This window comes from Eublepharis macularius, chromosome 1 (assembly GCF_028583425.1).
Source record: "Eublepharis macularius isolate TG4126 chromosome 1, MPM_Emac_v1.0, whole genome shotgun sequence".
Taxonomy (NCBI): Eukaryota; Metazoa; Chordata; class Lepidosauria; order Squamata; family Eublepharidae; genus Eublepharis; species Eublepharis macularius.
The window spans coordinates 62,560,986-62,587,767 of record NC_072790.1 but is presented as its reverse complement, the minus strand read 5'-3'; the positions used below and the strand labels follow the sequence as shown (position 1 = coordinate 62,587,767).

At 42.3% G+C, this 26,782-nt stretch overlaps 2 protein-coding genes across 2 annotated transcripts in view; one reads left to right on the top strand and one right to left on the bottom strand.

Moving 5' to 3' along the window:
* Positions 1–26,782, bottom strand: part of MCPH1 (microcephalin 1) — a 137,809-nt gene that overhangs the window by 20,632 nt on the left and 90,395 nt on the right. The window lies entirely within an intron of this gene.
* The window catches only part of ANGPT2 (angiopoietin 2), a 48,958-nt gene continuing 36,365 nt past the window's right edge, over positions 14,190–26,782 (top strand). The window contains exon 1 of the mRNA XM_054980138.1: positions 14,190–14,752. Within this exon, the coding sequence (XP_054836113.1) occupies positions 14,465–14,752 (288 nt within the window). The 5' untranslated portion in view covers positions 14,190–14,464. The remainder of the gene's footprint in view (positions 14,753–26,782) is intronic.

The following is a 26,782-nucleotide window of genomic DNA, read 5'->3' as shown; positions in this document are numbered from 1 at the left end:
CACCGACCATGTGGAATCTGGAAGAACCATTTTAATGAATTGAGCTCAAGTTCTCACATTGTAATTGGCCATTAAGCATTCTAGTTCTCAGCATTCAATGGAAATACCACCAATTAATATTTATGTTCCTTCTATGAATCACACTGAGGATGACTTTCCTAAGACAAATATACATATGAACTGGAATGAGGCAGAGAAAGCCAACATATCATCGGGGCTGTTTGGGAAAGTTTTTGTAGCTTTCTTTTCCAACACATGAAAGAACTCATGCCAATATCCCATTGCCCTTTCCATCAGTCATAGCATACACAATATTTCAAATAGACAAACAGAGTTAGCAAGCAAGAGCACAAAAACTTTGCCAGGAGTCATACACCCATCTCAGAAATGGCTGCATTTCCACTGGGTCAAATACCATGACATTTCCTGCTGTGACCAATTTGGTACATTCCAGCAACCCTGTGGTGTTAACCCAAACTGTCTTTGCTAAATATATCATTTATTGTTGCCATATTGTGTTTCAAACAGAACTGTACACAGACAATTGGCTTAATATGTTTGACTGTTCTTTCACAGGCATCAAATACGGACTTCTCTCCTGCAAGTACAATCAATGTTTCAGACCTCACAGACATGCATGCATGGAGTATAACCCACTGACAAGTGAATAAGCATTATTTTGCATATATCTTCTGAAGTATGAGCCTCCCTGTTAGGGTAGTTTCTCCCACCAAGCCCCTGAAGAAATTATCTGGGGTGGCATAAAAAGAGGGGTACCCCCATGTTCCCCACATCATCTGCTCTTTTGAGTGAGTGCCAGAGTGAATCCTTTGTTTATTTCCAATCCTTCTTTCTACAGTGTGCAGAAAGCAATGTATGCATGGTATATCTCCCCAAATTCTCATGAGATATTCTCACACTACAAGAGGTCCTACTCCATTTTGGTTGCCTTAGCAATCTTATTAGACAGCAAGGCAAATGCCAGGTTGGTGCAAGCAATAGGAAGGCGGTCAGTTCCCCTGGAAAACCCTGCAAACAAGGCTTTTAACGAGATCTCATATCATTTCAAAGGCAATGGTTTGTATAAGAAACCTGGGTGAGCAAGTCTACGTTTAAAGACACAGAGCAAGGAAAGGCCAAATATTTTCATACCTGTTCTATTTATGGAATTTTGGAAGCAGCACCTAAAGGTCAGCACCGAGGCAAATTTTTGCCACTGCTCTCAAATTCCTAGCAGGTTAATTCATACAACTCAAACCAAGGTCATTAAAAAAGCCAAGAGAACAATGCATACTATATCTAAGGTACATGTGTGCATATAAAGTGCCGTCAAGTCATGGCTGACTTATGGCAAGCCCTGCTGAAATTTTCAAGGCAAGAGACTAACAGAGGTGGTTTGCTATTGCCTGCCTCTGTGTAGCAACTCTGAACGTCTTTGGTGATTTCTCATCCAAGTACTAATCAGAGCCAACCCTGCTTAGCTTCTGAGATCTGATAGGATCAGGCTTGCCTGGGCCATCCAAGTCAGGGCTCTGAGGTACATACAAAAGAAGAAATAAGTACATTATTACATTTCAAAATTACTCAAAGCAAATTGTGTGTTCTGGAGTAGGTGACAAATAAAGTGAATAGAGGGAAGAACGACACACTTTTTTTTGTCTTTCAGTGTTGGACTTACCACCTGCTTTTTAAAAAAACTTTGTAGGGGAGGGCAGAGAGAGGAGTTAGGTTCGTTAGGATAGCCTAGGATTAGATTGCGGAATGTACTACAAGATATAAAATATTTCCAAGTATATGAGAAGAATTCATCCCGCATTTGGAGGTAATTTGAAGTTCTGCTACTGAGATTAAGGGCTAAGTGTCCTCTAAGCCAACTGTGCTACAATTTCACACTGCTGAGATGTAGCATTAAGTGAGTCTCTTTTTTAGTGCTCCAAAGTCTAGTACTGTTCTGGAGAATCCCCCCCCCCCACACACACATAATTCCTCACAGACTCCCAACTTAGGCTGTTTCCACACGGCTTACCTGCAGCCGGGGCCATGCCGCAATGTCGTGGATCATGCCGGGGAAAACGTGAAATATCGCGTTTTCTCGCACGACTTTTGCGCGACATCGCGCAAAACTCGCGCGAGAAAACGTAGTATTTCGCGTTTTCCCCGGCACGATCCGCGACGTTGCAGCATGGCCCGGCTGCAGGTAAGCCATGTGGAAACGGCCTTCGTTTTCTTTTCTTTTTTCTTTGCATTCTAGTTTTTTTCCTACCCTAGTGAGCATGTGTGTTTTTGAATATGGACCATTTTTGCTTGATGTTAGTATGGCAAGAACTACATCACATGAAATGAATTTTGGAATAATATTTCTGATGTTTAAGTTCTGGAGAGAAATTATGAGTCTTTTTCTAAACAGATATGTTTTAAAGAAGCATTAAAAAAATATTTGAAGCATTTCCCAGCATGTGAGCACCCTTATGTTTAAGAACTCTCCTGTTTCAAGCTGGTACGAGACAATGGGTATAAATACATGTTACCTCAACTTTCGAGTCACACGACTCATTAAAAACTGATGTCAGAGAGGATGAAAAGGAAGTAAGAAATTGTGTAAGAGCAACAAACAATGATTTTAGATGCTTATGGCAACAGTAAGGTAATTAGTTCCTGACATCTGTTTCCCTTGCAAAAGTTAACTGTTAATCCCCTTAAACACAAGCAGGAACATTCATAGGAAAAATATGGATTCTAATCTATGTGGCGGACTATTGATAGTGAACAGAATTTATTACAAACTAGATTTTCTCTCTTTAACAGACTGATTTCTCTTTCCTGATAGATTGTCAGCTAATAAGGTCTTGCATTCAAGTCTCTGTGAAAAAGATGGACTATAGATGAAGTAAATAAATAGATGAAGCCCCTTTATAAAACAGATGCAATATATGCATAACCTGTGAGGCCCTAAAACTTAATGAGTATGAAATTAAATTAACATTCTTTCCTTCCTTCTGTTGCCTCTTCCTTTCTGTGTCACATTCTTATAGACTGTAAATTTGTTAAGGGCAGGAATTTGCCTTTTTTAAATACTCCTCTTTAAAGCACCATGCACCAGGAGTGGATTGGCCATTTACTTTACTGGGAGAAATCCTGGTGGATTGCCATAAGCACTGCTCACCCTCACAAAGGTCGGTGAAGAGAAACACAGGTGCAGAAGGCAAAGCTGGGAGCCACAGTGCCTATGCTCCTCCCTGCCCAGGCCAGCAAAGAGGAGGACAGGTACAGTAGTGCCCAACTTTGCCCTATGCCAGCAGTACCCGTATATCTTCTTGCTGGCGTAATGCAAAGCTGGGTGCTGCTGTGCCTGTTCTTCTCTTTGCTGGCCACCATGCTCAGGCCAGCAAAGAGGAGCATGGGAACAGAGGTGTACACTTTTATCTTATGCCATTTCCGACTGTTGACCATGGCTGTGTCTTTCTTACTGCGCTGTTCATTTATTGCTGCTTTAATTTTTTAATGCTAAAACATTCTATTGTATAAACTTTTACATTTTAATGAAAAATTATATGCCATGTCTTGACTTAATTCTTTTAATACTGGTTTTATTGCTTTATATTGAGAGTTTGCAGTAAAAAGATACATTAAATAAGCAGCCCTTTGCTCCTCCCCAAAAGCTTTTTCCTGAAGATTGCAGGAACATACAGCACTTGATGCAGCCCAGAGGCTGCAGCTATGGGAGAAACTGGTAAACCCTACATGAAGGCACAGATCCAGCTTATATGTGCAAAAAAAGAATCTTGAAATCCTGGCAACGAGCACAAGTGGATACATGCGAAAAGGTCACATATGGTGATGGAATGGAAAATTTTCATTGTGGCTCATACATTATGATTCTCATTTTTTCCTTTCATATAGGTCATTCTATGATATCACTTGCGGTCTTCCTTTTAAATAGTCATTCATGATATCATTTGTGGTCTAACAGCGAAATTTGTATATCATTTATAGAATAGCTCTTTTTGTAATTAAAAATGGCTCTTTTGGCAGCTAAAAAATCAGGCAAATTCTAGGGTGGAAAGGGACTCCATCAAGCATTTCTGGGAGCAAAGAGTTACAAATGTGGCTTTAAAACTGATCTGACTAAAATTAAGCAAAATAGTGTATTAAATGTCCTCGTTTGGGTCCTCAGAGTCATTACCCCATTTGAGATATTGTTTTACATACATATAATTAAGCTATTTCAAATGTTATAAAACATTTTTCCTAAATGGCAATAGCCTGTAAGATTAAAAGGTCTAAAATTCAATTTTTCTGATAATTCAGTTGCCCTTTCACTGACTCCTGTGCTTTTCATTAAAAATGGCCATACAGCAACCTGTTGCCCAAGGAAGCAATGTAGGACAACTGTAGCAAAAATTTTAACATTTTGCAAGCAGCGACCACCACTGCTACAGACAGCAAACACTGAAGGACTAGAGAGTCAAATGTGGGTCTTCATTTTATATGTTGTTGCCAGGCATACCCCCCCCCCACAAACACATATGGGAAACATATTGAAAAAGAACTGTAATGTGAAATCTGCTTTTCAGAGATTAGAACCTCAGTGAGGGCAAGCATTTTTGATGTTATGAGTTTACAGATATCACGGCTGTCCACATCTTCCCACAGTACTAGTAACTTAGCTGGTGCTGCACTGCTTAAACCTTCTGATGCCCAGATTTCTGTATTCTTCCATATTAAAGGGATTGGAAGTCCCACCGGGATCCCAACCTCCAAGGTGACATGGCACATTAGGTTGCCTGAAGGCTTACATGGACCCATCCTTGCTGATTGAAAAGCAGGTTGGAGAAGTTTTCAGGAAAGTCTAGTATCACCTGGCTTGCCAACTCTCACCCTTTTTTGACTCAGCTCAGCTGGTCATGCTCATCTATGCAATTGTAACCTTGTTGGGCTTCTGTAATATACTGTCGACTGGGTTGCCCTTGAAGACAACTTAGAAACTTTAGCTGGTTCAGAATGCAGTATCCTGATTATTGTCAAGGGCTTGATGGAGGGAACATATTTTGCCTATCTTAGAACAGCTACATTGCCGGTCAGTTTGTTTCCATGACCAATTCAAGGTACTGGTTATGAGTGACTTTTAAAGCCCTTCACATTCTAGGTCCCACATATCTAAAATATTGTCTCCTCCCATATATATCCATGTTGCAACTGCAGTCCTCAGGCTGTCCTCTACTGGCAGTCCCCTCACATAAGCTAACTTGCTTGGCGTCAGCCAGAGCCCATGCCTTCTCCATTGCTGCTCTTGCTCTGTGGAACAGTCACTCTGAATAGGTGAGGCGGTGCCGCCTTCAGAAATTTGTAGGAAGCACTGCAAGGCCATTTTGTTCGCCACGGCTTTTAACGGAATATAACTGCTAGTGTCTTGTGGAGGCAGGGGGGTTATTTGGGAGTTTTAGCCTGTTTCTTTTAAATTGTAGTGTTTTCAAGTATGATTTGTAAGCCACCCTGAGTCACAAAACAGGTGTGAGAGAGAGAGAGAGAGAGAGAGAGAGAGAGAGAGCATGATAGTGTGTTTTAACAATTGTTTGCTTTTCATTTCATGAACCCCACCAACATTTAATAGATTTCAATGTATTTAATGGGGAGAAAGTAAAGGGCACTCAGGGACAGTCAGATGGGATGAAAAGCGATAGGAACAAGCACAACATCCTGCTGAGGATTGTGGTTTGGGAATGGTGCCATCCACGATCAATGCTATGTATCAGAAAGGATTTAGGTATCTCAGATTTAAGTGTACTTTATTAATATGTTGATTTTTCACGACTGAAAGGCAGTACAGAAAAAGTTAAATAAATGAATAAACCACAATTGCCAATAGCAATCCTACTGGAATGCAGCTCAGTGGAAATAAATGGGATTGCTTTGCAAGGAAGTATTGGGATCTACATGCAAGACCCTCGGCATTGTTTAATATTGCTTGCCAAATGTTTATGCTTTCCCCCTCCCCCATGGCCCACACTTTGGCTGCAAGAATCTCCGAAGTGCCTCTGTATCTGCCCATCAAACAGAAGCTGTGCAGCTGGAAGAAAGAAGATAATGCCAGTGGGATCCAGGCATCCTTTTAAAAGCATCTAAGTAATATACGATGTGAAACTTTTTTTTTAAAGCACTGTCTGAGTGAGGAAGGGAAATTGTTTCCCTAGAAAGGAAATTGCCTGAAGCACATCTGGCAGAAAAAAAAATCTGTATTTAGTTTTGATGAACTATATCTTTCACCCTTTTTTATAAGGTGAGTTATGTTGAGTGAATACTTCTTTTAAAAAAATGGCAAAGATCTAATTTTACTTTAAATACACCAAGCTGGTATTTGCTATTTTATGTCCAAGAGCATATAATCAATCAAAAACAAGCAGGAAATCACAGTATGGAAACAACTGTTCCATTTGAAGAATATCTGGAACACTAAGATGAAGAGACAGCATGACATACTTTTAATATTTTTAAATTCTTTTTAAACTACCAGGGCAGGCAAAAGCATGCTAAATGAATCGGTTCTGTTGTCTTTAATGTATCTGACAGTCTCACTGTTAGTAACAATCTCTCAGCAATTACACACCCCAAGAGAAAAAGGCAGACTTGTTTCTCCACCTTAGGATCAATTGTGCTTTGATAGTGTGTTTGAACTTCCCCTCAATTCCAACACACCTTTTAAAAGGCTGCTTCGTTTGAGCCTTAAGGTCCGACCCAGACTCCTCTTTGCATTCAAAAAACCTTCCTGGGAGGTCTACAACTTTTGTTGGAGCCTTTATTTATGGTGTAACTGTGGTGGCATTGTAGCAGGAAGGGCAAAAGAGTTTAGACCACCTCATACTTTGACCTCTGTGGGTACAATTGTGTGATTCCTCCCACTCTTCTGCATCAGCATTTTCCCAACCTGTTACATTTTGATTCTATAGACAGGGCTACCAAGAGCTATTTGTTTCCAGTTTTATAAGTTTGCCATGGAACCAACGTGTTCCATGCAGCGACATGGCAGCTGCAGGGAATGTCTTCTTTTTAAAAAAGAGAGCTCAGATGGGCTCAAAGCACCCTGCCTTCCCCTCCAGACCATTTTCCTATGTGAAAACAATGTGCGTCTAGGAGGGTGGTGGAGGAGATATTTCCTCATTTCTGCTGCTCCCCATGGAGTATTCTGTGCAGAAATGGGAAATCTCCCTGCCCCCCTACTGTTTTTGCACAGGAAAACACCTTGGGGTGAAGAAGATAGGAGCTTTATCTCACTCTGCGGCAGTTTGGAGCCCTCTTAGGCTCTCCATTTAAAAAAAAAGATGCCATTCCCTGCAGGAGCTGTGTGGCTGAGCAGAGCAAGAGTTGGCTCTGTCGTGAACTCGTAAAAAAGGTAACATTTAAGTTTGGCTCTAAGCAATAACCAGGAGCTAATCAGCTGAGCAGCACAAGAAAAACAATGCAAGCCTTAGTCTATGCCACAAATCAACTCTTGTCCAGCACCACTACAAAAATCTACTGTCTGTCCAACTTGCCACAGCTTTATTTATTCAGGACAATTTAATCTCATCTTTACCCCATTACAAGTATTCAAGGTAGCTTACAATGTTAAAAATACAACATAGTAAAATATCAGCAAATCCAAACAGTAGTCTAAAATCTGCAAAAGAATTTGGTTTCAACAATGGAAACCATAACATTAACTAACATTAAAAGCTCAAATAAGAGGATAGATCTGGCCAGGCACCTGAACAATAGCAGAGACAGTATGGATCTCCTTAGGGAAGGAGATCTAATACTGGGGGCCACCAAAGAGAAGGCCCTCTCACCAGTAGCTCCTTGCTTGACTTTAGTAGGTAGGAACACTGGGAGAAGGGCCTCAGAAAAATCTCAATTCCCAGACAGACTTTGTTTATTAGACTTTATCCTGTCCATTAGTGACTCCAGGCATGTACTCAAGACGTCAAGAAATGCACCATATTAAATGAAAAGAACATATGGAAATGGTGGTCATCTTTTGTGACAAACCATGGGCTTAGAGGCCATGTGTTCATCATATTTGTTTTTGTTATTTTGCTAGGGTTTCAAGCCCATGACATCTTCCCAGGCCCTCAGGTAGCATTGCCAGGTCCCCTTATCCTCCCAGTGGGGGTGTACCCAGCACTCACCTCTTCTATTTTCTTCACATGCACGTGATTCATGCTGGATTGATTTGGGGCTCAAATCGGCCCCGTGCAAAATGCAGACGTGCTCCCGGGATGGGGCAATGACATCACCCCCAGGAGTGATATTGTTGCACAACCCCAGGAATGTACCTGGGAGACCTGTTCTCCTGCCTTTCCCCCCTGCCAGCCAGGAGAGTAGTGGAGGGGGTAGAAGGTGGGAGTGGGGGATCCCAGGCCCACACTGGGGAAAGGGCAACCCTACCCTCAGGGCAACTTCTTTTGCATCTAGATTCCTTAATAGGGGCCATGTGTCCAATGAAGAATTTCTTCATATGAAGGAATAGTCCATCTCCTCCTGCTGAAAATTCCCAGAGTAAAATCAAGAGTGGACCTTACCATTATAGAGGGGAAAATATAACTAATCCTGAGGAAGAGGGCAGAAGCCTGAGGAAGCTTATAAAACCCTCTTCCCCATGAGCTCAGTGTGCATTTCTTGGAGCTGTCCAGAGAAGGAGTTGCTGTGCGTAGTGAAGAGTATCCTCACACAAGTAAATGTGAGTTTGTTGACTGGATCTAATCCAGGGTCTGGTCAATGGTTTTCTTACCTGGTTTCCCTTTACTCCATTACCCCAGTAAGATATTTTTTCTATAAACAAGGGCCAGATAAACCATTCACTGTTTTAAAACCCCAAGTTATTAACAACTACTTGATATTTCGTTAGATACATACAATCCTTTAATAAACTTTTTAAAAACTCTACCTATCTGGACCCTATCGGGTTCCAGAATGCTTTGCGGGATCCGATACTCCATGGCAGTTTGTTAGATGAGCTGTTGGAGGACTGGTAGTGCCAACTCTCCAAAGCCATCGACGAAATCGCTCCCTGTCGCCCTCTTTGCCCCTGTGCCAGATAGGCTCCCTGGTATACAGAGGAGCTCCGACGGAAGAAGCGGGAGCTAAGATGGCTTGAGCGAGTGTGGCGACGATCTTGGGATGAAGAGGCAAGATCGTCTTACAGGACGTTTATGAAAGCCTATGAGGTGGCAGTGAAGGCTGTCAAGAAAGAGTTTTATGCAGCCTCCATTGTGTCAGCTAGCTCACGCCCAGCAAAATTGTTTAATGTGGTTTGGTCACTGGTCTCCCTGCTGGAGGGAGGCCGTCAAATTTTGAATTTGGACACTAGCTGTGAGGCTTTTGGGAGCTTTTTTGCTGATAAAATCTTGTCCCTCCGCTGCGACTTGCCAGCCACGGTTGATTCAGTGAGCTAGAGACCCCTTGGCCGTCTTCAGGGCCAATATTTGATCATTTCAGCCCACTTTCTGGGGAGGAATTGACAAGACCCTGCAATTAGTTAAGCCCACCCCATGCCCCTTGGACTCATGCCCATCATGGCTGGTGAAAGCCAGTGCTGATGGGCTGCGGTCCTCATTGGATGTCATTCGTAATCTATCCTTAGGCTCCGGGGTTTTTCCTGGGCCATTAAAGAAAGCTGTGGTGAGGCCTCTTTTAAAGAAGCCATCGCTGGACCCCACTGACCTGGTCAATTACTGCCCAGTCTTGAACCACCCATTTCTGGGAAAGGTGATTGAGCAGGAGGTGGCAGAACAGCTGCAGGGCTTCCTGAAGGATGTCTCAGCCCTAGATCCCTTCTAGTCCAGGTTCCTCCCAGGACATGGGACTGAGATGTTGCTGGCTGCCCTCACAGATGATCTTTGGCAACATCTGGACTGAGGTGGCTTAGCATTGCTGATATTACTGGATCTGTCGGCAGTGTTCAATACAGTCGATTATGATCTTTTGACACACCACCTCACCGATGTGGGGATACGAAGGACAGCCTTGCAGTGGCTTGTTTCTTTTCTCCAGGGTTGGGGACAGAGGGTGGTGCTTGGGGATAAATTGTCATCCCACCACCCTTTGGTGTGCGGGGTCCCACAGGGAGCAATACTCTCCCCATTACTGTTTAAAGTCTATATGCACCCCCTTGCCCAGTTGGTGCGATGTTTCAGACTCGGGTGCCATCAATATGCAGATGACATCCAGTTGTATCTGATGATGGGTGGCCAGCCCCACATGGCCCCGGATGTCCTGGAACGTTCTTTTGCAGCCATGACTGGCTGGTTGAAACAGAGTTGGCTGAAATTGAACCCGACAAAGACGGAGGTCCTGTACTTGAGCCACAGGGGGTTAGGCTTGGGACTCCGGCTCCCGGCCTTCGATTGGGCACCGCTAGTGCCAGATCTGAGGGTTAGGAGTCTGGGGGTGATCCTGGATGCCTCCCTGAAAATGAAGGCACAGGTCACAGCGGTTGTCAGGTCCTCTTTTTTCCATCTGCGCCAGACCAGGCAACTTGTCCCATACCTATCAATCTGTGACTTAACTACAGTGATCCAGGCAGCGGTCATTTCTAGACTAGATTACTGCAACTCACTCTATGCGAGGCTGCCCTTGAGCCTGATCTGGAGATTACAGCTGGTACAAAATGCAGTGGCATGTGTTATTATGAGAATGCCAAAAGGGGCACATATAACATCGATATTACATGAGCTGCATTGGTTGACTATGGAGTACCGGATCAGATTCAAGGTTTTGGTACTGACCTATAAGGCCCTAAGCAGACTGGGACCAGCGTATCTGTGGACTGTCTCTCCCCATATATTCCCCAGAGGACACTCCGATCAGGAGATAAACAGCTGTTGGTGGTCCCTGGCCCGAAGGAGGCCCTCTTAGCCTTGACCAGACACAGGGCCTTTTCAGTCCTGGCTCCTACTTGGTGGAATGCTCTGTCTACTGAGATCAGGGCCTGGCAAGACCTACTAGCTTTTCACTGGGCCTGTAAGACAGAGCTGTTCTGCCAGGCACATGGCTGAGGTCTGGGCCTCTGCTGGCCTGAAACAACAAAGGGTGTATAAAATCTAACCCTCCCTGTGAAGGCTGTCCACCATCCTGTTTTAGTTTGTAAGACTAACTGTATAACTAGAAATATGTTTTTATTTTAATGATGTTTTAAAATGTTTATGGAAATGGAATTTTATTGTATTTTAATGGGTTGTGATCTACCCTGAGCTCACTCGCGGGAAGGGCGGAATAGAAATGTGAAATAAATAAAATAATAATAGAAATGATTTTCATGCCTCAGGCTCAGATTTGCATGTAGGCAGCAAACCTTCTACAAGCACTACCTGGGAGTTAGAAAGGAAAGGGAGGTAACCTGATTGGTAGCCACAAGTATCTAGTTTACTTTGAGGGCCAGGTAAGAAAGATCTGTCTGCTGCCTGCCTATTACTCTCAGGGGTATCAAACTGCCCACCGTGTAATAACCACTTCCATAAGCAAATATGAGAATATCTCCTACTGATTTGCATATCTAGCACTCTGTACCTGCATTGCTGTGCCTTCCATTTTGCTCATCCTAGCTAGCATGAGGACAATAAATTATACCCTTGCAAGTTCAGCCTATCATGCTCAAGGGATGGTAAGCTTACTCACTGCCCCTCTCTTTTACCACACTTTGGACAGCAAGGTCAAACAGTCGTGGTGTGTTTACAGATCAGACTTAGAGCTTTCAAAATATAAGTAAGTTCAATAAACAAAAATAAAAAGAATACACATAGTCTGTTCAAGCATCAGTCTGAGCAAGAATTCAAAGAAAAGGTGAAAACATGCAGTTCTATTACCCTACACCTGGCACTCATCCTAATGGTGTTTAATTAGGATAGGCTATTAATTCTTAAAGCAGCTTTTAAAAGTCCATCATTACCATAGTTCTCAGAGTTGGACTCCATCTTCTTTCTCATCACATGGACAAGATGGAGTCCCTAGGTAAAGGCTTAGTTCTTCATGCTTGATTTGAGTCCAGTGGCACCTTAGAAACCAACAAGATTTTCAGGGTGTAAGTTTTTGAGAGCCAGAACTCCCTTCTTCAGACACCTTCATACTTGTGCCCATCTAAAGAGAATAGCAAGATGGAAGACATGTTCTTCCACTTAAGAATTTTTAATTTTCCCCTTTGAGAGTCCATCCCCTTGGGATTCTCACTCTTCCTGATCAAGCAAAGAAGAAAAAACTCTAGGCATTTGGCTTTCTTAGTCTCTGACATCAAGTGGGACAATCTAGCAAGGTGTGAGATGGCAAATCTTTTATATTCATTTGGCTAGAGAGAGTTGCATTCGTAACTGCTGAAGTACTGCGCTATAGATTTGCAGAGGGGCTCTTGTAACATAAATCCAATTGTTGAAATAGAAATGTGATCTCTGGGGTGGAGCACTCTGCAATAAGCAAAAAATGCTTGAAATGGACCGATAAAACAGTTGAGTCTATATACATGTAATAATTTTGTGGATCAATGGATAGATTCTAAACCTCTCTTTATTTTAAGCTATATGAGTGAAAATCCAAGAGCAATTGAACAAGCCATTGAAAACTTGACATATGCAGTCAGTGTACTCTAGTGGCTACTGAGTAGTGATTATTGTATCAGAGTAGAATTTGAGAGACTCGGGTTCAAATCCCCACTGGGGCATAAAAGCTTGCTGAGCGACCTTGGGGCACTCAGTCTCTTCCCAGCTTAACTACCTCACAAGGTCTTTGCAGTGAGGATAGAAATGAATGAGGAAAGAATGATGTTGTAGGTCTCTTTGGATTCCCAATGGAAAAAGTGGTTTATAAGTATCTAAATAAATAGTTATGAAAAAATATTGGCTTGTATCCTATGAAGTACATACTTAAGGGCATTCACAATATAATTTGCATGTAGATTAAAAGCCATGCTGCCCAGGGCTACCGTGAGGAGGGAACCAAATGAAAGTGCCTTTCTCTTTTGTCACAGATGCTTCTAGTGATGTGAAATAATGGTTTCACACAGTCATTTTCTTTAGACATTTTCTTCAAAATTTCTGTTGAAGTTTTTACTCAGCTTCTTCAAGAGCCTTGTAATTTCATAACTCACTTTTATTATGTGTGTCACAACTTGTTCTTGTATAGCATGCACAGCAGGTCCTTCTTTGGGATGAGCATTTGCCCTCATGCAGTTTCGCTGTCACACTGTCATGTGGAAATATATTTCCACAGAGTTTAACAAAATGGTCCTGCAGAAAAAAAAATCATGCCAGTGTTTCTTTAATGGTAAGGTTTGTCATGAAATATCTGAAAGATGGTCGGGTGTGTTGAAGGAATGGCTGTCACCCCCACCACCATTCTTTGAATTTCTTTCAGCCCCTGGCCCCAACATTATTTTCATCTACCCAAACAAACTTCTGGACAGAGGGTGGGAAGCAAATTGACTCCCTACCCCAATTTCTCATTTAGGCGGGGACAGGGAAGCAGGCCTAAAAAGTTATTGAATTTCTTTATAAAGCCATTCTCGGTGTTCAGTATCTTGGTCATGTTCAGCATAGCATAAATAAAACACTGAGAACTGGCTATTATATATTTTCTCCTGAAAGACTATCAGGGCTTTACTTTGTAATAGCTGAATGTTCTCATGGTTTGTTCTACAGGATACAAAGTCAAGATATAAATGCATGTATGAAGTGCATGCTTGTTTGTCTGATGGGAAACAGGACTTGATTTGCACAATATACTAAATAAATCACACATTGTTGACTTAAAATTAAGCTCAAAGGGACTTTTCCCATCTCTCCAACAAGAAGGAATGTATGTGACTATACTTTTAAAACTATTAAAAATAACAGCTAAATACTCAGTTAAAAATAAAAAATATTTAAAAGACTGATTAGTGAACTGAATATTGGTCTTTAAAGGACTGATTATACAACTGTCTTTGAGATCCCTAACTGGGAATGTATATAGGTGAGTCACAGGCGTCTTGTAATTGGTTCAATTTTCCCAGAGCAGTTTCTTGAATGAACATTATGCTCTGATTTCTGTGCTTCCTTCAATGGACCCCCTCTAGAGGAAGATAACGATACACCAGGAGGGAGGAGTATTTAGCGACACATGCTTAACTTCTCTTATCAACACATCAGAAGGACAGTGATTAATTTAGATAGCAAAGCACTACGCTGTTCTCTTTTTTAAAAAGCCCTCTATAACAAAGCATGAAAGCTGGGTATTGGACACATCTCTCACAGCAGCTGAGACAGATCTGCATGTGACAGTTTGTTACACAGCTGAGCAGAAAATAACCACGCTTGCTACTTCAGAGACACAACAAGGAACCAAGACTCTTTTGCCAGATCTACACATCACAGAGAGACACTGGTAGCTGCAAGAAACAACATTTATAACTTTAGTTCTTCAACAATATTCAAGGGCTGACATCTGCTGATTAACAAGAGTCAAAATGCAGTCCCCTATTTATTTTATTCTCAGCTGCGGTCTTGTTCTAGCTTCAGGATACAACTCCTTTCAGAAAAACACAGAAACTATAGGCAAGAAGCAGTACCAAGTCCAGCATGGATCATGTAGCTATACTTTTCTTCTGCCTGAGATGGACAATTGCCGATCTTCTTCAACTACCTATGTGCCTAATGCTGTGCAGCGGGATGCACCTCTAGATTATGATGATTCTACACAAAAACTGCAGCTGCTTGAAAACATCCTGGAAAATAACACTCAATGGCTGATGAAGGTAAAAACAATATAATTGCTTTCTAAACATACACTTGTGTTTTATAATATACTGTACTAACTGTTTCTGAACAATTTACTGAATACTTTTCAAACAAGTTTGTTAACGATGACAGGCTGTTTATAGCTCTGAAAAACCCATTGTGAGGATCTTCCTGATCCTCTGATGATTTGCTTAAAATGCATCCTCCATTTTCCAGCAAAAGCTCTCCAAGTTGGTTTTGCAGATAACAGTAAATACTTTATTTCTACCTCTGTTACATTTTCAGAATGCTACACAGATCCATGTATACACACAAGGTTTCATATGTGATACTGTGCTCCTAGACACAGGGATTTCAGTGGAATTTAGTTGGAGCTACAGTTCTGAAAACCACTAAGGGCTGTTTTATATAATGCAAAATTAGCAAAAAATGTAAATGTAAACTATGCATAATGTATAAGAAGAATGTTGCCTCCGCTTTTGAAGGAGACTGAGAATATACACGTTACAGGAACTGTGGCTTCTCACTGTGGTTAAAAATGTGTAATTCTCACAGGATATTCTACAAAGTATACATGTGACAAGAAGACAGTTTAAGGCTAGTATTATGGAATAAGAGCTGTTGTGGAAAGCAAACTTTACTGTAAACAATATTTATATTATTCTCTCCCCAAGTTTCCATGCTTAGATGAGTAAACATTTAGTTTATTCCCTTACCAACTTTCAGTGCTTAAATGAGTAACTGCATAAGACTGCAATGACTTACATTTAGGGGGAAATGGCAGAATGACTATTATGCTGTGTTTGAGAGAGAGCAGTATGTGGGTTAAAAAAACTCAATACAGAGTTTACTCAAAGTCTTTATGCAGTTTATGCTAAATTATACACAGTGAAACAAGTCTGAAAACAAGTAGCCTTTATAGAAAATATGACAAAATTGACAGTTTCCTGCGGTACAGAACACTATAATTATACCAGCTTAATGAACTCTACCAGAAAAATCTGAACAGCAATTGCATAGTAACCTTGCAGTCTGTCACATGATACAATATTTGTGCTATAAGCCAGTAAAATGGGCACAGGAGATCTTCCATACGTTTATTCAGAAGTAAATTGTATGTTTAGCTCCATGGGACTCACTCCCAGTATGTTTAAGATTGCTGTCCTAAATTGCAATCCTAAAAACACTTTCCTAGGAATAACCCAATTGAATAAACTGGATTTACTTCTGAGTAGACCTGTTTAGGATTGAGCTCTCACAAGTTCACATTTAATACTCAGTGTATTTTTTATCAGAGGCTGCAAATACTGCAAACAACACCACAGAAGTGGATTTTAAACGGATAATCCACCGAACATTTATGCAATGACTGTTTTTTCATTGGAACTTGATTCTCTCAGCAAGTATGCAGGAACCAATTTCTATGTGTCCTGTTAAAGTAGCTGATCATTTGCATATGTAAAAAGTATAGAAGAACAATGTTTGGAAGGCAATGAAGAATATATAAAGCTGTATTTAATAACCTAAAAGAAGCCTTCTTTGCAGTATTTACTGTTCATTTATACAGAAGAATTTTTATGTAAATGTAACCACTATTTTCCTATATTAGAAAAAGGCTTATATTCATTATTTTGATATTCCACTTCTCAATATCAGTGCTGGTTGACAAATGAAAAACACATACAATTGTACTTAATGAAGCAACTGTTGAATAGTTTCCTACAATATCTTGTTAAAAGATCTGAGGATTTTGGAGCACCTGCCAGATGAATGGATTCCCTAGTTAAGTAATAATGAATTTCTTAATAAATTAAAGAAATTCATTAAAGAAATTAATGGATTAATTTGTTTAATGAATTTCCTAGTTAAGTCATAATCAGGATAAAACAATTTATAAATTGGTTCCATTCTCCTTTCCATTTGCCTATGGAACTCTGGGAAATACATTTACAAAAAGAGAAGGCTAGCATATTTAGTCCATTGATTTAGAACCAGGTACGTACTTTGGGAAGGACATTTTCCCATTTTTGAGCACTACGTTTCATCTACTAATCTTTCTGTGGAATGACATTGTTTAGGATATCATTTCTTTAATATCTGGCCTTGATGCTATCTCAGCCTGCTTCTGTTCAAAACTATTTTTCTAGTGAAACCTAGTAAATCAAAGCAACTCTGAAGAAAAAACAATGTAAGCCATAAAGGGCTTCACTTGTTTTTAAAATCTTTTATTTATTATCCAAGGCAAATTGCCATACATAACATTTGGATGCCACTCTGTATGTCCAAATCGATTAAAATGAGTATCTTCAACAACTCACAAATTAAAATAATAAAAATTGATTATTGTAAATCTGACAAATTGTGGGTGTACTTTGTCCTTTAACAATAATATTCTGTCATTTTCATGATAGGTAGCTGTGTTAATCTGGCTGTAGCAGTAAAAAAGAACAAGGGTACAGCTGTGACTCACGAAAGCTCATACCCTAGTACAAATGTTGTTAGTCTTACAGGTGCTAGCTCTTTTCTATCATTTTCATGTTAGGAAAATGTACGCTTATTTTTGAAGTGTGTCAATGAAACAACATTAAACCGTCATCTAATTCTTCAACATTAAACTGTCATCTAATTCTTCCCAGAACAAGTTATCCATAAGAGCTTTGTCCAAAATATAAGCTACATCCTTAAACCATTTTATACTTCCCTTCTTTAATCAATCATTAAAAGGAAATGTTATGTTTCTGAATGAACAACGAATGGCAGAGTATGCAGACCACTATGCTTGCTGCACCATCAAAATAGGAAGTGGGAAAGTGTCAAAGTTCCTTTGCTTTCCGGAAATTAACAGAGCATCAAGGCCAGGGTTTCATGAGTTCCTAGAGAACCACAGTCACCACTGATGCCCTTGCTAGTAAACCAAGTTACTATTATTAGCACAGCCTCTAATCTCCCAGCATCTTTTAAAATATCAGTATGTCTGCAGGCTTGCCAAAATAACCAAATTAGTAATGACAATTTAACAAACCAAACAACAGCTCAGATTAATGCACTATGTCCCAGAGAACCATTCTTCTAGGGAAAAGTGATGTTTATGTTGCAACCAAGTGCCTGGACTACACTTTTATTTTAGACCACCATCAATCCTCAACATTTCTATTTCTATATTAATGTATATTTGCTTTCCACTATTTTGTGGAAGAAAAAGGAGCCAGCTGGACTTTAACCATAGGCTGAAGGATAAATAACTTCACAGTTTAATCAGTTTTTTACATAGTCAAATAACAATGTAATTAAATTTCCAAGCACAATCTGAAACAAGTATTACTTATTTTTGCATACAGTTGCAGAAAAGAAAGTTTAAAGAAATGAGAACTCATAGAACTTTACAGATGCAGAGGAGTTAGCCGTGTTAGTCTGTGGTAGCAAAATCAAAAAGAGTCCAGTAGCACATTTAAGACTAACCAATTTTATTGTAGCATAAGCTTTCGAGAATCAAGTTCTCTTCATCAGATGCATGGTACAGAAACTGGTCAAATATAGAAGAGGAGGGGGGAAGAGGGGAGGAGAGTGAAGATGCAATTAAGAGGGGAGAGGGAGGATGCAACCAAAACATTCCTTTGCTAGTAAATGTAAACATCTCCTTTTGGTGTGAGGTTTCAAAGGAGTTTGCCGTGTTAGTTTGTAGCAGTAAAACAGCTAGACCATTCAATTCCAATGCAGTATAAGCCTTCGATAACCACAGCTCTGCCCGTCAGATGCATCTGACAAAGAGAACTGTGGTCCCTGAAAGCCCATGCCAGGTGCCACTGGGCTCCCCCAGACCCCGCCTCTGTAAAGGAGATCTGTTACCTGTGATAATGTGATAACCATTCATAGTCCCTATTCAGTCCCAGCTTGACAGAGTCAAATTTGCATATGAATTCCAATTCAGCAGCCTCCCATTGGATTTTGTTTTTAAAAGATTTCTGTTGAACTACAGCGACCCTGCATGCAGCTTTACATTTAGTAATCCCTAATTCATTCCACAACCAGGTAACATCATTAATTTGATTCATGATTAGTCCAGTAATCATGAATCCAGTGATCATGTGATGACTTGGTTGCATTCCTGTAGCTAGGTACTATCATAAATGAGCTCTTTCACATTCTCTAAAGCAGTAAAGATGACAGAACTACAATGCATCCCTTCTGTCTTCGTGATCCTTTCATTGTACTAGGACAACTATGGAGATTCCCACTAAATATTGGGAATGACAACATGGAATAAGAAAATCGTTAAATACGTAGTTCAGCTGCATGCAGGTCACACACAAACATACTCCAGTTTGGAAAAGTGGGCTCTAGTTCCCCATTCTCTGCATTGCCACTTAAGTTGTGTGTCTAGGAAGGGGTATGATGATTCTTGCTCATCCCTGTACATCCAGTTTATTTCTGATCTTTCTACTCCATGTCTATGGCAGATGTCAATCTTTGCCCCTTGGCCAGGACCCTGTCCAAGCACTGATGTTTGTTTTCCTATTCCAAACCTGTCAGCACTCTAACTTCCAAATTTTCAACACAATTTTTGTGCTGCTGCTATATCCTCCACAGACAAGGTGCATGGTTCCTTGAATTCTGAGTCCACCAGCACATGTTGGTAGTTTCACATTTAATGAAGGGGTTATCAGGCAACTTTTAGCAGCAAGGAATGTACAGAATCTGTTAGTACTGTTAGTTGCATATGAGAAGGGATTGGTATAATGACACAAGAGAACAAAGCATACAGATGCAGGCAACCTTGCTATAGTTCTCTTCTATGAGGCTCTGATGGAGCAGAAACATTTGGAGAACTTCTTGCAGGTAGATCAAAGTTAGATCAAATCCCAGACCTGTCTTATCTCTGACGATCCATACTGCTGGTCTTTGAATTAGCAGTAGCATTTGACCAAATATGTCAAACACTTTTTTGGTAAAGAACAAAGAAATTTATAAAAGGCCACAAAGTATCCCCAGCTTTAAGGAGTACCATCCACTTCTCATGGAGGGCCTCTTCTCCACAGCAAATGCTACTGAATTTACTTTCTGTGAATCTGTCACCTATGTGAGCTTTTACTTAGTCTGGCACTTAAGGCAGGTTGGCTCTAAGCATATGCAGAGTTCTTTTTCTGAAAGGGACGAAAAGTCATTTTTAAAAAAGCTTAAAAGGCTTCTGAATATATACAAAACGATGTTCCTTTATTAAAGGATTGATTTTTCCCTGTCTACGGACTTAGTGGGGGTCTCATCTCCTATGTCTCTCATCCTCAAGCAAGAAAAACAGGCAGATGTGCTGTCTTAAAAATTGCCTGGGAAAGAATATAGGGATCAACAATGGGGAGTCTGGTTTGTCTGAATGAAAGGAAGACTTTCACATCTATGCAGACAAACGCATTGAAGATGAACCATCAAATGATGCTACCCATCTACATGGCTCTCTTATTAATAAACAACACTGGATGGAGCAGCATACTGTGCATGCACTTGCATGTAATACCCATGCATGCCCTATAAGTGCTTCATCCTGTGAATGATGAATCATTTATAGCGCTTGCATGTGTATTACATGCATGCATTTAGCTATCACCCCCACCTAAAATTCTGGCTAGCTGTTACACTTAGACCTATGTCATTGTAATGACCGAGTATGGTTGCTCTCTCCTGGACACTCCATTCCTGTTTAGAGATGCATGTAGTTAATTTAACCAAAAACCAGTAGGAGAAGCTAGGACATGTAGCTTAATTGGGTGGAATATCTACTCCTAACTGAGACAGTGAGGAACGTCTTGTGCCAGAACCTCTGCCATCAGTGTACATATTCATCCAACAAGCTATTGGTGTGACTCATTAGGAGGCCATGTCATGTATGTTCATATAGGCTTGATGTCTGACTGGTCAGCTGACTGGCATCCAAACCTTACTTTGAATAGCTGCCGTCATCAGAGGTATGTAAGTAAGCATCATCCTGCAGTGCACCTGGCTTGCATAGTCTGTAACACTGTCGTGTGGAGTATATGGATGAATACTTGTCAGAGATGCTTTAGGCTGATCCTGCACTGGGCAGGGGGTTGGACTAGATGGTCTGTATGGCCCCTTCCAACTCTATGATTCTATGATTCTATATATAAACTGGCCTGTGGAATTTTGGAGGGTGCAGCAGGTGATAGCCTTGGATTCCTTGCAACTCCCCTGGCCATATCAACAACCTGTATTTCCACAAGCCTTTCTTCTGACTGTTCATAGTTTTCTTCAATTCCATTTTCTCTTAGAACAGAGCTCATGTTATAGAGATGCAGAGGAACGCAAAATCACAGTGACATGTTGCATTGCACCTGAAAACCTGTACATGCAGACTTTTCATTCGGCAGTTGCCCTTCATGTGAAGTAGAACCCCATGAGGCTTATTCAGATAGGTGCAAACAGGGGCAAGATCCTTTAGTTTAGTCGAAAACTATTAGATGACCAAATAATCCATTGGCCAAGCCTAGCTTTGCAAAGAAGCACCATCCTCCAACACCTTTAAATCGGAGCTACATTGTATCATTATGCTCAAGCCCCAATGTGTACAACAAAAGATCCTTTCATGAACAGATTGAATGGGCTCCCTTCACTTTGTAAACTTTAGTTACTTTGAAAAGTGTCTTGTGCGTAAAGGAGAAAAACATCGACCTCTTAAAGCCTAATATTGTAATAGAGATATAACGTACCACATAGCAGATACAGCTGATATTATATGGCTGTTAACAGAATTTTTACGTCTTTGGGATGAGAAAGGACTCCACCTGCAAATCTGTTTTGTGCAGAGCTCAACAAAGTAACAAGAAAGGCCCTCAATTAATAGAAAGATTTAAACTCTGTAATTGCTTGGGGAATCAAAAGAAAAGAGATGTTAATCATCTTCTCATGTCCATAAATGATCCCTACAGTAAGTGGCACAAACCTATCCTGAACCATTTTGGGGGCTGGTCTCTGTCCCTCCACTGAAGAAATTACCGATACTGATAATCACTGCTGTACTGCATTGAGGTTACTATTGCCCTGTCTACTAGGAAGAGGAGGTTTAACCCTAACTACTTCCATTAAATTGTTTTGGGGAAAACTTTTTATCCTCTGAACTGCATCTCTCTTTCCTTATACAGTCTGGCTGAATTTTTGCACAATGCTTTAGGCACTCTGTAGTAAGATAGGAGATGAACTCTTCAGATGCAGGAGAATCGCACGCATAATGGACAAAGTGCAGAGGAGCAAGAGGGAGGACTGGAGATTCCAACTGCAGCCCTACCACCACATGGCCTACTCTCCTAGAGCTTCTGAAATCTAGTACTTCTAGAGCTGTATTCAAGGAAAAGACATATACTCTTGAAATATATATTTTTGGGAACAATTGCCTTCAAATGCAATTTTTATTTTAGTTAGGTCTAATGCAGCTTGGCTACCATCAAACTGATATTCTTTTGAGGCTAAAACACAAGCAGTATATTTAAAATAGTGCTTGTATTTTAGCTTCAAAGAGTATCAATTTTACAGACCCTTTACTGACGTTAATAACTAGCACAAATGCCAACTCATTTACTTCCCATAAAAATAGTCAGGAGTTGAATGCTAGGCATTTCACAAATAGGGTCTGGAGACATATAAATTTATCCCAGTAAGCAATTTAAACCCTGTGATACATAAACCTATATTGGATCCTCACCACACATTGTGGCTAGGATCCAACAATTCCCATGTGCGTGGGTGCCAGCACATGCCAAATTTTCTCTGGCTACAGTACCTCTGGGCCCTAAAAAACTACCCCAGGAAGTTAGGGATCTTCCTGAAAGGAGAAATTAATACTTTGGTATTGATTAATTCCTTTATATGTTGGTTCATCACACATTACCAAACTAAATTATCAAACAAGTTCCTACTCTGACAGTGTCATCTTAACAACAACAACAATATCAACAACAACAACATTTGATTTATATACCACCCTTCATGATGACTTAACACTTACTCAGAATGGTTTACAAAGTATGTTATTATTATCCCCACAACAAAACACCCTGTGAGGTGGGTGGGGCTGAGAGAGCTAAAAGCTGTGACTGACCCAAGTTCACCCAACCCCACTTGGAATGGAAAATCAAACCCGGTTCTCCAGATTAGAGTCCCGCGCTCTTAACCACTACACCAAACTGGCTGTCTTGTTTACTAGTTTACTCTTCTAAGTCCATGACTTTAATGGACTTAGAAAGGTGTAACTCTGCTTAGGATGGCACTATGAGATGATAACTCTTAAAGCTGGACAAAAGACACATGACAAGAAGGAGGAAAGACAAAGTAAATAGACATTGCCAAGAAATTGTCATCTAGAAGGACCAACTGAGTTACTATACATGTTATGAACTTCTGTATAAAAACATCTTGTAGACGTCAACAAGTTAGAACTGTACATTTAAAAAAATATACATATGTTGGAAAAACAAACATTCACCTCAGTTTTCCAGTGTATGCACATTGCAAATCCATGATGAAATCACACATTCATATTACATCACAATCTATATGCAAGTTGGCTATTAACTCAATTTTGTACAAAGAAGTGGTCAAGCTCTTTTCTAGGCAAATTTCTTCCTACTTCTTAATGAACCAGAACAGGTTGATAATCTAGGTAAAAAGAAATTATTTTTATACAACAAACTCAGTGACTAACCCATACGCAATGGCAGACACATCTTACAATGAAACTCACTTAATCCTAATCTTTAATTTTCAAGGATTAAAACATCACTTCAACAGAAGCAGGCAAAAGTCAAGCATAGCAGTTAATTCTAGTACACAAAAAACACAGTAGAATGCATTGTAAAACAGGGTTAACATACCTGTAACTTATGTTCATCGAGTTCTTCTGTGCTGACACACATGGGGACTGCGCAGGCGCAGGCCAGCCGCCGGAGAACTTTCCAGAGCTTCCATGGCTCCGAAGGGGCCGTTTGTCGCGCGCCTCAGCGACCGTTTTCCCGCCCAAACGGTCACGTGATCCTCCAGCGACCAACGGCCCCTTCCCTCAGTTCTCTTCTTGCCGCCGCTTGGAGAGAACGTGAGCTTCGTTGCTCTGTGCTTTTGCGCTTCGTGCTTTATTCTGACTGATTGCTTGGCTTTTGACTTCGGACTTCGTGACCTCGACTATTCTTCGGATCTCGTTTGGACTTTGTTGTGGACTCGGTAATTTGACTCGGACTGTTTTTGACCTTCCTTTCGCGTGCCCCTGAAGATGGCCTCAAAGGCTCTCTTCAAGCATTGCCTCCAATGCCACACTAAATCAAGCAGGGTACCTGGCCGGCGCTGGTGAAGCACCCTCCACCTTCCTCCTTGGTCACAGAGGAGTTCAACCCCAGGCGATCGGGTCACTCCTCGGTACCTGCCGATAAGGAGGGCAAGAAACTGGATGCCATGGGCAGGCGCCAGTACATTGTTTCTTCCCTGGGTCTGAGGATTGCCAACTATCAGACCATCATGGCAGGGTACCAGCTGTACCTCTGGGAGAAGTTGGCATCCTATACACGAGACCTCCCTCCTGAGCAAAAGGCTGTGGTGTCCCTGCTGCAGACAGAGGCTGTGAGGCTGTCTAAGCAGCAGATGAACGCTGGGAGCCACGCTGCTGACACTGCTGCTAGAGGGATGGCTTCGGCGGTGGTCCTCAGGCGCCACTCCTGGTTGCGGTCTACGGCCCTGTCCCAAGAGGTGCGTTCCAGAGTGGAGAGCATGCCATTTGAGGGGGACTCGCTCTTTTCCAAAGCGACCGACGAGACCCTGAAGAAAAAGAAGGAGGACCGGCAGACGGCACGGTCTTTGGGTCTGGCTCCAGCGGACAAGCCCTCCTCCAGGTCACGGTACGCTCCCCGATCTGGCCCTTACCATTACCAGGGCCGATACCAGCAACAGCGGCCGGGCTACCAGCAGTATCCTGCCTACCAACAGCGGCCCTACCCTCCCGCACAACAGCAGAGGAGGCGTCGGCCCTTCAAGCCTCGTCCGGCACAACAACCGGCCCAGCAGAAGGATCAGCAGGGCACCGGGAGGCAGTACTGACGGGTCACGCCAGCCGTATCCCCGAACTTTTCGGACAGACTTAGTCCACTCCTCTCTGAGTGGGAGTCAATAACATCTGACTCATGGGTCTTAACTATTGTTGAACTGGGATACGGGCTGGAGTTCGTTGAGCTGCCTAGATGCAGTTCACCCCTGACAGCTGTCAATAACACTATGGCCGAGCTGGATGCGGAGATCGTGTCGCTCTTGGCCAAGGGTGCTGTGGAAGAATTGCCCTATGAGGACTCTGTAAAGGGATTCTTCTCTAGGTTCTTCCTGGTCCCTAAGAAGGATGGGGGCTTACGTCCCATCTTAGATCTGAGGGACCTTAATGCCTTCCTCAAGGTGACCAAATTCAAAATGGTAACGTTGGCGGCTGTGATCGCCTTGCTGAAACAGGGGGATTGGTTTGCGGTTCTTGACTTAAAAGACGCATACTTTCACGTGGGCATACGGAAGGAGCACAGGAAGTACCTGAGCTTTGTTTACCGGCAACGGGTTTTCCGGTATAAGGTGCTCCCCTTTGGCCTGTCCACTGCCCCACGAGTGTTCACTAAATGTGTGGCCCCTGTGGTTTCCTTCCTACGGGAAGAAGGCTGTACCATCTTTCCGTACCTCGATGACTGGCTCATCGTGGCTGAATCGGAGTCTAGGCTGGTGCAGGACATTGGCTTGGTACTTAGCACTTGCCAACGCCTGGGGCTCCTGGTGAACTTGGAGAAATCCAAACTGGTGCCCAACTGCAAAGTGTCCTACATTGGTGCACTGTTAGACTCTGTGGAGGGTAAGGCCCTGCTCCCCTTGGAGAGGGCTCGGTCCCTAAGGGGTCTAGTGTCCATGTTTAAAAGGAACCGGTTCCAGTCTGTGCGCACTATCCAGTGCTTACTAGGGCATATGGCAGCGGCCACCTCTGTGGTGCCTTTCGCTAGGCTGCGTATGCGCCCTCTCCAGAACTGGTTTGTGCGGAGGTATGATGCTCTGCTACACCCTCCGTCCCTCAAATTCTCTATCCCGAGGGTCATCCTCTCCTCCTTGAACTGGTGGCTGTCTGAAGACAACTTGTTTAGAGGGACCCCTTTTGGGTATCAACACCATGACATCACGGTTACCACTGATGCCTCTCTGATGGGATGGGGGGCTTACTGTGGTGATGTGTCTGTGCAAGATGTCTGGTCTGACAGGGAAAAGACCCTCCATATCAATGTGCTTGAACTAAGGGCCATTCGTTTCGCACTTGTGTCTCTTACAGCACTGCTGAGAAATCGTCAGGTCTTGGTGCAGACGGACAACACGACTGCCATGTACTACGTGAATCAGCAGGGGGGCACAGTGTCCATGGCCCTGTGCCGGGAAGCCACACTCACTTGGCAGTGGGCTATCAAGAACGGCGTGTCGCTCCGTGCTATACACGTGGCTGGGTCGGACAATGCCCGGGCAGATGCCCTCAGCAGGGTCCCTTTACTGGACCACGAGTGGGAACTGAACGTAGAGTGCGTTGGGCCGATCTTCCAGATGTGGGGTCATCCAGTGATAGATGTGTTCGCCACTGCGGCGACCACCAAGGCCCACACGTTTTGTTCCAGGGCAGGGAGCGACCCCCTCTCTATTGGGGATGCCTTCCAGTTTACGTGGACGCAGGGCTTGCACTACATGTTTCCTCCGTTCCCCTTGATTCCCAGGGTCCTGTGCAAGATAGAGGAGGACGGGACGGACTGCATTCTAGTGGCCCCCTTCTGGCCACGGCAGGTTTGGTTCCCGAAGCTCCTGCGGATGTCCCAACGGACGTATGTGAGTCTGCCCCCTCGGCAAGACCTTCTCCTAAACGGGAGCCTGGTCCACCACGATCCAAGGAAGCTGCACCTAACGGCTTGGCGGATCGTTCCTCCCCGATAGGCTTTACTGACGAGGTACAGAGGGTCCTCCTGAATGCTCGTCGGCCATCCACTAGGCGCGCTTATGCG